At 43.8% G+C, this 13931-nt stretch overlaps 1 protein-coding gene across 2 annotated transcripts in view; it reads right to left on the bottom strand.

Annotated features, from left to right (window-relative positions):
• Positions 1 to 13931, bottom strand: part of USP6NL (USP6 N-terminal like) — a 255657-nt gene that overhangs the window by 149691 nt on the left and 92035 nt on the right. For both annotated transcript variants that reach the window (XM_082254346.1, XM_082254347.1), the window contains 2 exons: positions 5042 to 5115; positions 1364 to 1446 (listed from right to left, as the gene is read on the bottom strand). In XM_082254346.1, the coding sequence (XP_082110472.1) occupies positions 1364 to 1446; positions 5042 to 5115 (157 nt within the window). The remainder of the gene's footprint in view (positions 1 to 1363; positions 1447 to 5041; positions 5116 to 13931) is intronic.

Consider the following 13931-nt stretch of genomic DNA (forward strand, 5'->3'; position numbering starts at 1 on the left):
AGTAAAACCCCTAAAACCATTCTGTCACAGAAACTGGAGCAATGACAGCTTGATCCAAAAAAATAGAGATTGCTCAATGGAGATATGCTAATCTGTGCAGTGAGCCAGGAAGGATGGAAATGAGAAACTGAGGAAGAGGAAGAGAGGGAAACCCCAGATTGAAGCCCCAGGAGACCAGCTCCTGCACACAAGCGTCTGAGATGGAATTTTTTCAGGCTCCTGCAAAGGTTAACAAATATCATACCACTCTAGAAAGTGTGGGCATACACCTTCCTAAAGAGGAAGACTTGTCTGAGGATTTGACAGACTTGAGGGTGCATGGGGCCCGGGAAAGCTTCAGAGACAAAGCTCAAGCAGTGATGTATATAAGCATCTTGAATAAAGAAAAACATTAAATCCAAAAAGTAAAAAAACATAACACTCTGGCATGCTGGAAGTAGAATGGTTAGCCTGCGCTATAGTTTTTTTCATTTGCCAATGTCCATTTTTTCTGTAGGCAGTAGTATAACCCAAAGGTTAAGATTTCCTGAGTCTTTTAATGGATGAGAAAGAAAAATCCTGTGCTCACAAAATGTGTGAAATAGCAAAATACTAATCTTCCATCTACAGTGCTTGGGGAACATTTTTTTTTTTTTTTCTTATTAAAAGAATGCCTACAAGGTGCTCGATGTGCAAAAATGAACTGTGGTAAACCAGCACTCTAGCTGTGCTTTGAAGACAAAACAAATCGTTTGAAAATCTAATAAATGAACACCATAAAAAATAAAAAGTAAACACCCACAGTAAGCGCCGGTTCACACTGGCGCGACGCTACTTTCAGGGGCGACCTCCGAGATCGCGGTGCGAGCAGCGCGCCGCGACCTCGGAGCGGCCGCCACAGACTTCATAACATTGAAGTCTATGGCGGTCGCCTCCTGGTCGCCCCAAAGAAGCTCCGGACCCTTTTTCTAGGTCAGAGCGACTTGTGTCGCTCCTATTAGAACGGGTCCATAGCTTCCCTAAGGGAGGCGACCTGCGGCGACCTGTGAGGCGACCAGGTCGCCTCACAGGTCGCCCTAGTGTGAACCGGGGCTAAGTAAGGGTTTGATCTGTCTAAAGGAAACCATGTTTTCAAAAAAATCTAGTTGTGCATCTCCTATACAGTGACGGGGACTCTCCTGGAAGGACAGCCTACATAACAGGCCACTAGGCTGAAGGAGGAGTAAAAGATCCTCGAAGTAAACAAGATTTAATGACTAAAAGGCAGCCAGGCAAGCATTGCCTTTACCATCTCAGTACTCCAGTCCTAAATGTTAATAGTATGCAGAACAAATCCCCCAAATTCTGCATCACATTTTCCAAGAAACTTAAGAAATCTACTTACTGCAAAAAGCCAAATCTGTCTGTGACCTTGTAAACGAGATAATCAGCATCCTCCCAAGGTTCGATCTTTGCACCTTCTCGGCCCTAATGTTTCAAAAACAAAAGCAGGAACCTTTGAACATAATTTCTTTGCTTCCCACTAAAATACATTTTAGAACAATTCAATACAACCTCTAAAAGTAGATTAATGTATAAACCCCTAGATGAAGCACCAACATTCAGGTTAATGAGCAATTGGACACACATGTAATCTCTTGTGCAGTGATATGAGTAGTCAGCCCTGGGCGCAGACAGGGGTTCTCACATCTAATCACAACGCATGCACTCTAGGAGCGGTATTAAACCCAAAACCAAAAATGTAATATATTGCAGCTTACAAATCATTAGATGTGGTGACTTTTTATGCTCCCCCCCCCCGTTTTCCCCTGGTGATCTCACCAGTAACACACCTCCTGTATTTTACAGACACCACTCTGGATGAATAAGTACAGTGGGCACATTTGGACAGCAGCATGGTCAGCCTGGGGGTAGGGGAGTGTTAGATGTACTAGCAGATTTAAATACACTAACAAATTGAAGTTGCCCTCCAACTAAAACTTTATAATCAGTTTATCCAAAAAGGAAACAAGCTTTTTGGTGTAAGGTTTTACATTATTAAATAAAAGCTGATTATTTTAGGCACCCCAACCAGGGGTAAATGGATGGCTTCATCCCTTTCATTGCAAGAGAGCTTGTTTTGTTGAAAACAGACTTACTGACCGGATCACCAGCTAAAAACAGAAGAAAGCAAGCCTAAAAAAGGAAACTAACGCAGCTATCACATTTAAGAATTAAAAATAAAATAAAAGGAAAAAGCTGCGCTAATACAACTTGATAAAAAAAACAAACCTCATAAGGTAGGAAATCCTTGAAAGAATCCTTATGGAGAAATTTCACTAATGGCAGCAAATATGCACCAAAAAATTGAATACAAAACAATCTGCTGAATCTTAAAGCATATCAATATACACTTGTGCATGTAGAAAAATATGTGATAAGCTATGTTAAACAGAAACACAAACATAATGGTTCGTGACAGTTCGTATAGTGATCCCAGAGTCCCAGAAAATAACTTCCAAGATCAGTAGAGTGAGGAGAAGATCCAATCAGGCTATTCACCACGGTGCTGCACACAGAAGACATGCATATCTCCTTACCAGATAGCTAAGCAAATCAAGCATATAGTGATGTTGTCCTCACAGAACCGCTCAAGGGGATCACGACACCAAGCCTCCAAAATACAGCCAGTCGGACAGTCAGACAGTGATATCAGGATCGATCCCAGGATGTAACTCAGTAGGTCATACAAAAGAAAGGACTGGATAGTGTAATACCATCAAGCTTTATTGGTAGAATATTAAAATCACACTTACAATATCCAAGACAGAAAATCACATGTACATAAGCCGGCCGGCTCTCATGTAGCCCGTTCCCCAGGGCAGCGTAGTGACGTCAGCACGCCGTACCCTACGCGTTCGTCTCCAAAGACAAAGAATCCTGATATCACTGTCGGACTGTCCGACTGGCTGTATTTTGGAGGCTTGGTGTCGTGATCCCCTTGAGCGGTTCTGTGAGGACAACATCACTATATGCTTAATTTGCTTAGCTATCTGGTAAGGAGATATGCATGTCTTCTGTGTGCAGCACAGTGGTGAATAGCCTGATTGGATCTTCTCCTCACTCTACTGATCTTGGAAGTTATTTTCTGGGACTCTGGGATCACTATACGAACTGTCACGAACCATTATGTTTGTGTTTCTGTTTAACATAGCTTATCAACATATTTTTCTACATGCACAAGTGTATATTGATATGCTTTAAGATTCAGCAGATTGTTTTGAATTCAATTTTTTGGTGCATATTTGCTGCCATTAGTGAAATTTCTCCATAAGGATTCTTTCAAGGATTTCCTACCTTATGAGGTTTGTTTTTTTATCAAGTTGTATTAGCGCGGCTTTTTCCTTTTATTCTCTGTTTTGGTGTTGTATCATCTGAAGCTGCAGCTCAGCACTTAGTTAGCGCGGTTATCTTCTCCTGTTTACATTTAAGAATTAGTCAACTGTAATGTTAAAAATGTTTACTTTTGAGTTTATTAGTGCCTCAATCCATCCTAGATCTTCTCTTAAGACAAGTCAATTAGAGCCTATACTTGACAGTGAGAGTGGATTAGTAATTTAGCAAAAGCAAAAACTGGGCAGAGCATATACCATTGAGTCCAAAAAAACACATAAAAACATAAAAGATGGGGAAATGTGTACGGCTTGCAGAGATGTACTGCATGTGGGGTTTTTTTTTTTTTTTGGTTTCTTTGGCATAAGCTTCAATGCTGAAATATATGAGAAGCTAGTTGGACATAACAAACCTTTTTAATTTTCATGTATGCCAGAAAAGGGTTTTTTTTTTTTTCCTCTTTTTTTCCTTATCTCACCCCCATGTTTTTCCACATCTTTGAACAGTATGGGATAAAAGATGCAAACTGTATACTACACGATGCTTATCAATGGGTCAATCTCTTCATTTCAGAAGACTTCTGCTCTGAACAAAAAATGTTTCTATGGTTTCAAGGGGCAGTGTTACATCTCTAAGAGCCCATTCAGACAGGGGCAACACGACTTGCTGGGGTGACCCCTGTGAAGTCGCCTGACAAGTCGCGCTAGTCTGAATGGACCCTAAATAAAACCTATCAACAATTGTATCTTTTTTTTTCTAAAGCTTGAAGGACTGCTATCACGCATATTATCTGTCCTACAACATTTATACCCACTCTGCTTTGAGATTGATATATTGTGAGTAATTCTGTGTCTACTCCAACAATGAATTGCCATTATGGACAGATGGAGCAGAAGTAAAAATCCAAAGCAACTTTATTTTATTCAGATCAGATCTGAAAAAAAAAATCATTCCACCTTTAGTAACATCACTTAAGCCAGCCATACATGGATTGAAATTCACTGGTTTATCAGGGACAGGCCAAATTTTGATCCATGTATAGCAAGGCTGATCAACTTTGGTACAACCAGCCTGTGGGATTTTTCTGCATGGGATTACTGCTAGCAGCTATAGCCGCTAGCAGTGTTGTATTCTGCCACCCGGGAAGGCCCCCTGCTGGCAGAATACCATACACTGACTGTGTTTATGGGGGAATCCTGCCTGAAGGCCAAAGTTGCTGTTGTGACTAAAGCTGTAGGGATTTTTTTTAAAACTTTAGCTTCAAAAACTGTTCTCGTGTGTAGGCCAGTTAGTACCACTAGGACACAAACATTTTTGTTTCATAAAAGGGATTCTTGTTTTGTGCCAATGTAGGGCTGGCCAAAGATGGCTCCTGCTGAACACACCAAGGCTTGAAGCACATGTGGGCAGGCTAAATATACCAAGTTGATTGATTGATTAACTTGTGTACAACCGGCCTGCCGAATTCCAGCCAGCCTGCCTGGGAGCACACAATTGCTCGGAAGGAGGAATTCCCCCTGTCAATATTGTCTGTGTTGATAGGGGAATCGTGCAAATTTCCTTCCTGCAACCCATGGTTGCAGGAAAGAAATTTACACTGTCAATGGCCTGCCTTAGTTCAAGGGCAAATTATGTTTAGCTAAGCAAACTGTTTAAGTAACCGATAAGGCACCGAGCAGGAAAAACTCACCTTGTCATATTTGGCAACTATATCAGCTCGTTCTTGTGCAGATTTAATGGCCACATCTTCCTCAGAGTCTAGATCTGTAATAAATGAGTGAATAAAAAATATTTACCCTGACTGTGACAGACAAAAGTTTTTAGACACCACAAATACTGCTAAAATGCAATTGCAAGCATATTTAATTTATGGTTAAAGTGTTGCAAAACCCAGGACCCTACATTCACTATATCAGATCCCCCATAGTTCACAGAACATGGAAATTTAATTATTTTAGTGAATAAAAACTGCTAAATACCTTTTCTCATTAGCAGTATATAGCAGTATTGTAAATTCTATCAGTTCCTGGTAAAGCCTGTAGGAGGAGTGTGCATACTGCACTGAGCTGTCCTGTCAGGATCTAGGACCCCTGACCCGCTGTCTGCACAGTGCTGATTGGCCCTGTGCTGATCACATGCACTCTCCCAAGAAAGAAAAAAAAAAAACTCTATCTAGCAATGCACACCAAACCGAGCATGTGCAGCCTGACTCCAAAGGCTCTGTCTTACCCGGACCTGTTCCAGAGTCAGTGGAAGAAGAGAAGGATCTGTGCATACAGGATCAAGCAGCCTTGTTAAACAATGCAGAGGATTAACCACTTAGGTTCCACAGTGAGTATAACAAGCATGCTTCACTGCATATACAGACTGATTTTACTGTAGTGAGTTTAGTAACACTTTAAGTCAATTTTTTAGACAACTGCATCATCAATAACATGCCATTTCATCTTTTGTCACTACCAACTGCAAAATAAAGGAAGCAAATGATTCTGAACACCATACAGTAAACCGATTAAAAAAAATAAATAAAAAATTAGAGTTCAAGAGACAACAGGACACCAGTATTAAAACACAGTTTTTTCATTTAAAACTAAAAAAAAAAAGTTCCATATTATGTTTAATGCTGAATATTTGGTAAACGCTTAAATCCCACACTACTGGATAATTGTAATCTGGTCACAGTGGTAAACAGTAGGATATCACATTTGAAGATGCTTTGTAGGGAAATGAAACCACCCACGTCTTATGTCTCTTAGGTCTTCGATCACTAGACCATAACAGAAATTGAAGCTCCACACACCGTGATCATTTTTAGAGGGTGTCACTCTTTTTAAAGGGTTTCTCATTTATTTTACAAAAGTAGCGTTGTTTTAAAAACCATATTGCTTGCCTTTATAAAGGTTGTAGAGAGGCATCGAGGGTTGAAAATAATCTTTCTACTGGAATCTGAAATTAAGCAGCCTGCTGGTAGGTTAACCAGTCAGCACTAAAAAAAATAGAAATATCAGTTTGGGACGAACTTAACATTTATCAGTGTGCTGTTCAGAGAGTACCAAACGACCTAGCTGGCATGTTCTAAACTATTGTTCAGATGCAACAAGGAACGTATGAGCAAGTGTCAACCCATTATTCTCGAAGCAGTCTGTACAATTGCTGAATCTAGCGCTCTGTGATTCAGGGTAGGAAAAACAAGATTTGTCTCCAAAATGCCAGCTTTAATTTCCTTTTCTTGAAGTCAGTTACTTGGTGCTAAGACAAGAAGAAGATAAAAGTAGAATAACTCTGACCTCCATTCATGCTCCTAATTTATCAGAGAAATTCATTACCTTTTCCTTTTCTTGCACGTGTGCTCAGTCTGGGAAAGTGGCTTTCTATGGAATTGTTAGACTGGAAGTCTTAGCTTTCACAATGTCTGGATATAAACGGCTGCTAGAGTTCATCGAAGATTTGATTTTGAGCTTTCAGACCTAGCAAATCTGACTAACTGTAACAGAAATGTGTGACCTCAGGTTCTTGTATGAGGGAAAATGGACAGTGAAGCGTCTTGTTCTCCAGGAAATGGGTTTCTGCATGTCTAGAAACAAAAACTAATCATAATGTCGCTAGACAGCAGCTTTCTACACAGCATTGCAAGCATAATCCCAACTAGATTCAAAAATTATCTCCTACAACTAGAATACTAGAAACCACAGAAAAATAAAGCACAGTTTGCCAGCCCTGCCTGAGTGTAAGTAAAGTTACATACAGGTATGATTCGAAGAATGACCAGCTTAAACTCTCCATAACACTCAATTTAAGCACTTCCAGCCAGGACCAATTCTGACATTCCAATCCTACATGAAAAAAAAAAATGGGATTTTTGACTTACTGTAAAATCCATTTCTCTGATGTTCATGGACAGGCACAGCTCCTGATATTCTGCCCCTACAGGAGTAGGACACGACAATAGGCAGAAAAGAAGTCTGGCCATGCCCATGGGAAGTCCCAGGGGGTATACTCCCTCTCTCTGCTATAGGCACACAGTTTAGTTACAAGCAGTGTCAGGAGAATACAACTCCACAGAGGGGTGGGTGCTGTGTCCATCTATGAACATCAGAGAAATGGATTTTACAGTAAGTCATAAATACTATTTTCTCTTTCGTTTATTGATGGATACAGCTCCTGATATTCCTAACCATTGGGATGTCCCAAAGCAGTGTTAAACATGAGGGGTGGGAACAGCAAAAAAATTCCCGAGGCTAAACAGTAGCCAACAATGCAACATGAGCTCAACCAACACAATTGGAGCCCACCTGAAAAAAACAATAAAACAATACACCCTCAATCAGGATCAGGTCCTCTAAACAGTAGCCTGCAAATCCTTGCACATCCACTTTATAGAATTTTGTGAAAGTGTGCACCGATGACCAGATGGCGGCTTTGCAAACCTGCGTCACTGACGCCTGATGATGGAAAATCCAGGAGGAACTAAGCACCCTAGTAGAGTGCCTCTTGACAGGTAAGGGAGGAACCTAATCCCCTGATGGTATAGGCCTGATCCACCTGGAAATGGTCACAGAGAAAGCAGACAACCTTTTACAAGGTCCTTTCATGAGCTCAAATAGAGTCGGACTTCCTGAAAATCCCTGCAGCTGCCTCCCCCCTCCCCCCCCCCCCCCATTGCCCGGACCACATGCAAGGCAATTTTCTTCAGATGTTTAGGCATCAAACACAGGGAAGGCAACACAATGTCTTCATTCAAATGAAAATCAGAGACAACCTTTCGAAGGAACGACTGACAGTGCGAAGAACCACCTTATCCCTGTGAATCACCATGTATGGTGAACAACAGTATAACACCGCCAGTTAAGACACCCTGCGCGCAGAGGTGATAGCCACCAAAAAGGCCACCTTCTGGGACAGCGTAAGCAGGGGAATCTCCCAAAGATCCTAAAAGGGAGGCTTCTAGAGAACCAAAAGCACCAAATTGAGATCCCAAGTCGGAAACCGAGCCTGCACTGGAGGAACCAAATGTCAGACACCCTGAAGAAAGGTACGCACCAAGGAGTGTCTCGGAAAAAAAGTCCTTGGAAGAAGACCGCCAAAGCCGACATCTGGCCCTTAATGGCCAATTTCTGTTCAACCCCCCGTTGAAGAAAGGTCAAGATTCGAGCCACCGAGTAGGAGCGAGCATGAATCCCAAGAGACTCACACCACGCAATGTACGTCTTCCACGTACGATGGTACATCTGCCTACAAGTAGATTTCCTAGCTTTCAATAGGGTAGGAATCACCGACTTAGATAAACCCCTATCCTTCGGCATCTAGCGTTCAAAAGCCAAGCTGTCAAAGCCAGCCACTGTAAAGCAGGATGGAAGATCTGTCCTTGGGACAGCAGATCCTCCCTGAGAGGACGCTTCCAAGGAACATCGGTGACCAGCCGCACGGGATCGGCGTATCAAGCTCGGCGAGGCCAGACCGGAGCCACGAAGATGACCGGAATCCCTTCTGCCTCGATCCTTTGTAGAAATCTTGGCAGAAGCTTGAGAGGAGGGAAGGAGTAAATCAGATGATAGTGACCGAGCCACAAACCTCTGCACCTTTCTGTTGAGCCGAGATGCCAATAAATCCACCTCGAGGATGAACCACCAGAGACACAACTGATGAAACACTTCTGGATGAAGGGACGATTCCCCCTGGTCCAAAGCCTGCCGACTGAGGTAATCCACCTGCCAGTTTTCTACCCCGGGAATGTGTACGGCGGAGGGGGCTGGAACTAACCATTCTGCCCACGTTAGAACGCCAGCTACCTCTAGAGCCGCCAGGACACTTTGTGCCCCCTTGGTGATGGACAGAAGCCATGAATGTGGCATTGTTCAATTGAATGTGCACTGGACATCCCTGAAGATGGCACGACCAATGCTCCAGGCACAGTTTGATCGGTAGTCTGGACTCTTCCAGTGTCCAGAGCCCCTGAGCAGAATGATTGTCGAAGACTGTGGAGTCTTGTCTCATTTAGACAGAATCTCCCTTTGCAGGGACCTCGTATGAAACTGTGCAAACAGAACCACCTTAAAAAAAAGGTAGCCACCATCAGGCCCAGCACCTGCATGCAAGTCTGGAGGGATGACAATCTATTGGATAGCAGGAGACAAATTGCAAAATTGCAGCCTGCAAGTTCTGAAGTTTGTCCAGAGTTTAGAGTCAGGCCAAGAAAGTCCACCTTTGTTGATGGAACCAGCGCAGACTTCTGAAAATTAAGAATCCAGCCGAACTCCCACAGAGTTCATATTGTGAACTCCAGGTTTTCCTCCAGAGCAGTAGGGGACTCCGTTAGCAGCAGGAGGTCTTTCAAGCAGCCCAGCACCACGATCCCCCGTTGGCCTAACAAAGCTAGCACCAGGGCTAACACTTTTGTGAAGACCCGAGGAGTGGAGGAGAGACCAAAGGGTAACGCCACAAACTGATAATGCTCCTCCCCCGCCGCAAAGCGGAGAAAGCGCTGGTGACTGGCACATATTGGAACGTGAATGTAGGCATCCTTGATCTCCATAGAAGCAAGGAAATACCACTGGAAATAGAAGGGCAGAGCAGAGAGCCAGTGATTGACAGTCCCAGCTCTCTGCACTGGCGGTGGAAGGGGAGAACTGAGTGATCAGTGGCATTTGATCGCTCAGTTCTCACTGCAGAGATGGCAGGGGACTGATGCAGCAACAGATCAATGCTGTATCCTCCTAGGCGATTATAATGGTTTTTTTTTTTTTTTTTTATAAAGTCCATATTTCTCTTTTAAAGCTTGTAGTACCGATACTCTGGCTACAATCCACTTCCAGGACCAAAAGCCAGCTTCTGCGGCTCTCCAGATGTCAGAGCATTCCCCATAGACGTATACAGGCCCAAGGAAGAGACACAAAAGCAGGCTGCAGATCCAAGTAGTGGCTTAAACTGGTATATGCAGCCACAGGCTTAATACCAAGAAGTAAAGTGCCATTTACAAGATCAATTCGCTAGTTTCTGGTACCCCATTTGTTTTGAATTGGGCACATTAAATGACCAGATTTAACAAGCACTGTGGTACAGTATATATCAACACTGCTATCAGTATTTTGATCATTATTGCTTAGCATTATATACAGGGAACTTTAACTTTCACAAAAGCATGCCTTTCAGAATTACAGCCTGGCAGCTGCTCTCTTCCATCCTTCGACTCCAAATTCCTAGTGGCCACATTGACATGTTTGTGCTGCTTGCGGCTAGCGTGATCTTGGCTACAGCTGATCGTGCAGGATGGCAAGAAACTTCATTTACATTTTGTGATCATTTTTAAGTCTGCATCCCTGGAATATGTTAACGGCAACTTTATAAAAAGAATGTCTGCCATAAAATTGGTAGTAGTATTCACAACACAGAGAATGTCACTGCTTTCCTTAATTAAATTCCTCCAAAGTGTATTATAACTGAGAGGATTATGTTCATACAAAGATGCCTTGTACTGTAGAATGTATGGGAGTTCAATTTCACACTGCCTACGACTTAACCATCAGTAGGAAGCAAACGAGAACTGACCACTGAATCAGTAATCACTGCAGCATAAGGGAAAGTGTGTCAGACAACAAGCTATGTATTTATTAAATGTGTAAGGCTTTGCTTTAAAGTTCAGCTCTGGGATGATGCCTCTTTCTTTGCACTGCAGGCAACTTCCAACTCTCTGTAGAGCACCCTCCCTCTAGGAGCTGAAAATCTGCAAATAGCGATTAATGGCTAATGCCATGATCCCAAACTACATTCTGTTCCCACTCACCTCCAGGATCTTACTATTGGTTAGTAAGTTTGCCCATTACAATTTTGGGTTAATAGCAAGTCACAGGATGTGGAGGTAAAAAAATGAGACGGGGACATCGCTCATCATTTTTACTTCGAATTTAAATCCTACACCAAATGCAGGGTTGGGAATTCATCCTTTAAAACTACAGTTCTCTTTTAACCACTTGCCGACTGCCTAACGCCGATCTACGTCGGCAGTCAGCCCCTCACAGGCAAAGTGACGTAGGGCTACGTCACTAGCTTGTGAGGGTCTAGGGAGCGAGCGCGCGCCCCCGGAGGCGCGCTCCCGCTCCCGCGTGGTCAAGGACCCCCCCACGCGTGTGACCAGCGGACCCGATGTCCGCCGGTCACACGGCGATCGGCGGGGGAGAGGGAGAATGTCAGGTAGCTTGTGTAAACAAGCCACCTGTCATTCTCCTCGCTGTAAAGACACTGATCAAACGGATCTAGTATGTAGATCCGCTGATCAGTGTCCTTACAGCTCAAGCCACAGCCAATCACAGTAGAAAGCACGCCCCTAGGGATACACACAGCCCCTCCCTCCCAAATAAAGTTAACCCCTTCACAACCAGTGTATTTTTACAGTAACAGTGCATATGTATAGCACTGATTACTGTAGAAATGTCACTGGTAACCCCAAAAGTGTCACAAATGTCAGTCAAGGGTCCGATCTGTCCGCCCCAATGTCGCAGTACCGCAAAAAAAAAAAAAAAAAAACGCAGATCGCCGCCATTACGCGTTAAAAAAAAAAAAACAACAAAAATGACAAAAATCTTTCCCTTTGTTAGTAAACGCGATAACTTTTGCGCAAACCAATCAAAATACGCTTTTTGCGATTTTTTTTACCAAACATATGTAGCATAAAACAAATTGGCCAAAAATTTTTAAAAATTTTGATTTTTACTTTTTTTTGGGGGGGAATTTCATATAAAAAAATGTGAAAAATATTGTTATTTTTGCAAAATTGACGCTCTTTTTTTGTTTATAGCGCGTGATCAAAAAAAATCGCACAGGTGATCAAATACCACCAAAAGAAAGCTCTGTTTGTGGGAAAAAAAGGACGTCAAATTCGTTTAGGTACAGCGTCGCACGACCGCGCAATTGTCCGTTAAAGTCACGCAGTGCCGAATCGCAAAATACCCCCTGGTCAGGAAGGGGGTAAAATCTTCCGGGGTTAATGCGGATCTTCACAGCATTTGAGTAGCACAAAAGGAAAAAAAATGATTTCATAAATCATTGTTAATATTCAAACGAACTCCCCAATCCATGTCTCTATGCTTTATTTTGATGAGAAATCACTTTGAAAACGACCCCCTGGCATTTCTGGCCACAATATCCTGAGTAAAAGGCAGATGTTTCATGTAGCATTTACTTCTTTGAATCCATCTGCCCTTAGCTCAAGCTCCTAAAGACTCCTGGTATGTATGATATAATTTGCCTAGGCAAGAAACCAGGAAGTAACTGAAGACACTCGCCACAGTGGCACACGAGCTCGCCCTTAACAGGAGGTCGTCCAGATAACCGAGGACTGCAATCCCCTTCATGCGCAGCAAAGCCAGCACCGGAGCCAAAACTTTGGTAAATACCCTGGGAGTCGAAGCAAGACCGAAGGGTAATGCCGCAAACTAAAAATGCTCCTCTACCACTGCGACGCGGAGATAGAGCAGATGACCCTCGAAGATAGGAATGTGCAGATACGCATCCTTTAAGTTGGAGGCCAGAAAGTCCCCTGGACTCAACGATGCCACCACCGACCGGATGGATTCCATCTGGAACTTTTGTACTCGCACAAAGCGGTTTAGAGACCTTAGGTTCAGAATTGGATGCATCTTGCCCTCCTTCCTGGGCACCGTGAACAGGTTGGAATAGAACCCGCAAAACATGTCCCCGCTGAAGGACTGGTACAATGACTCCTTGGGCGAGAAGATCTTGCATCGCCCCTTTGAGATCCCTTAAACGATTGGGAGTCAGACTGAGAATTAATGGACAGAACCTGTCTGCGGGGCGAGAACGAAACTCGATCTTGTACCCTGAACGAATCAGTTTGTGAACCCACATGTCCCGAAGTTAGGACAACCAGGGTTCCTGAGAGCAACGCAGACATCCTCCCCACCCCTGAAACAGGTGAGGGCGTCCCTTCAGGCGGGGGAGGGCAAGGCTGCCGAACCGGCCTTAGGTTTCCTGGACCATGGCTTCCTGGGGCCGCCTGAAGTCTTGAAGGATTTACCTTTTTCCTGTGCCCCTGAGGCACGAAAGGACCCACGATGAGCCTTGAAAGAAGGAACCCGCCTAGCACGGGGAGATTTTCCCTTAGAGGCTTAGAGCAAAAGGGTAGTCTTACCACCCGTAAGACCTTTGATCAACTCATCCCAGGTATCCCCAAAAAGGCGATTACCCACATAAGGGACATCAGACACCGTCTTTTTGGAAGCGTGGTCAGCCAACCAACTTTTAGCCAAATAATGTGGCGGATTGCGACCCCAACTGCAGACGACCTTGCGACCAAAAGGAGCCTCGCCCAAGGCCGCATCACACAGGTGCATCACGGCCTGGGCCATTTGATCCACCATGTCAAGGACAGCCGGAGAAGCCGACTCCACCACTAAGGTGCGCCTAAGCACCTTGGACCATTCCATGACAGCTTGAGAAACCATCACCGAAGCGAACACAGGCTTTAGCAGGGAGCCCGCCACCAAATACAGGGGGGGGGGGGGGGAGTGTTTCCACGCGCCTATATGCCGGATCCTTGAACACCGGGGAGTCCTCCATGGGCATCA

Source organism: Pelophylax lessonae (assembly GCF_965119305.1).
Source record: "Pelophylax lessonae genome assembly, chromosome: 4".
Classification (NCBI taxonomy): domain Eukaryota; kingdom Metazoa; phylum Chordata; class Amphibia; order Anura; family Ranidae; genus Pelophylax; species Pelophylax lessonae.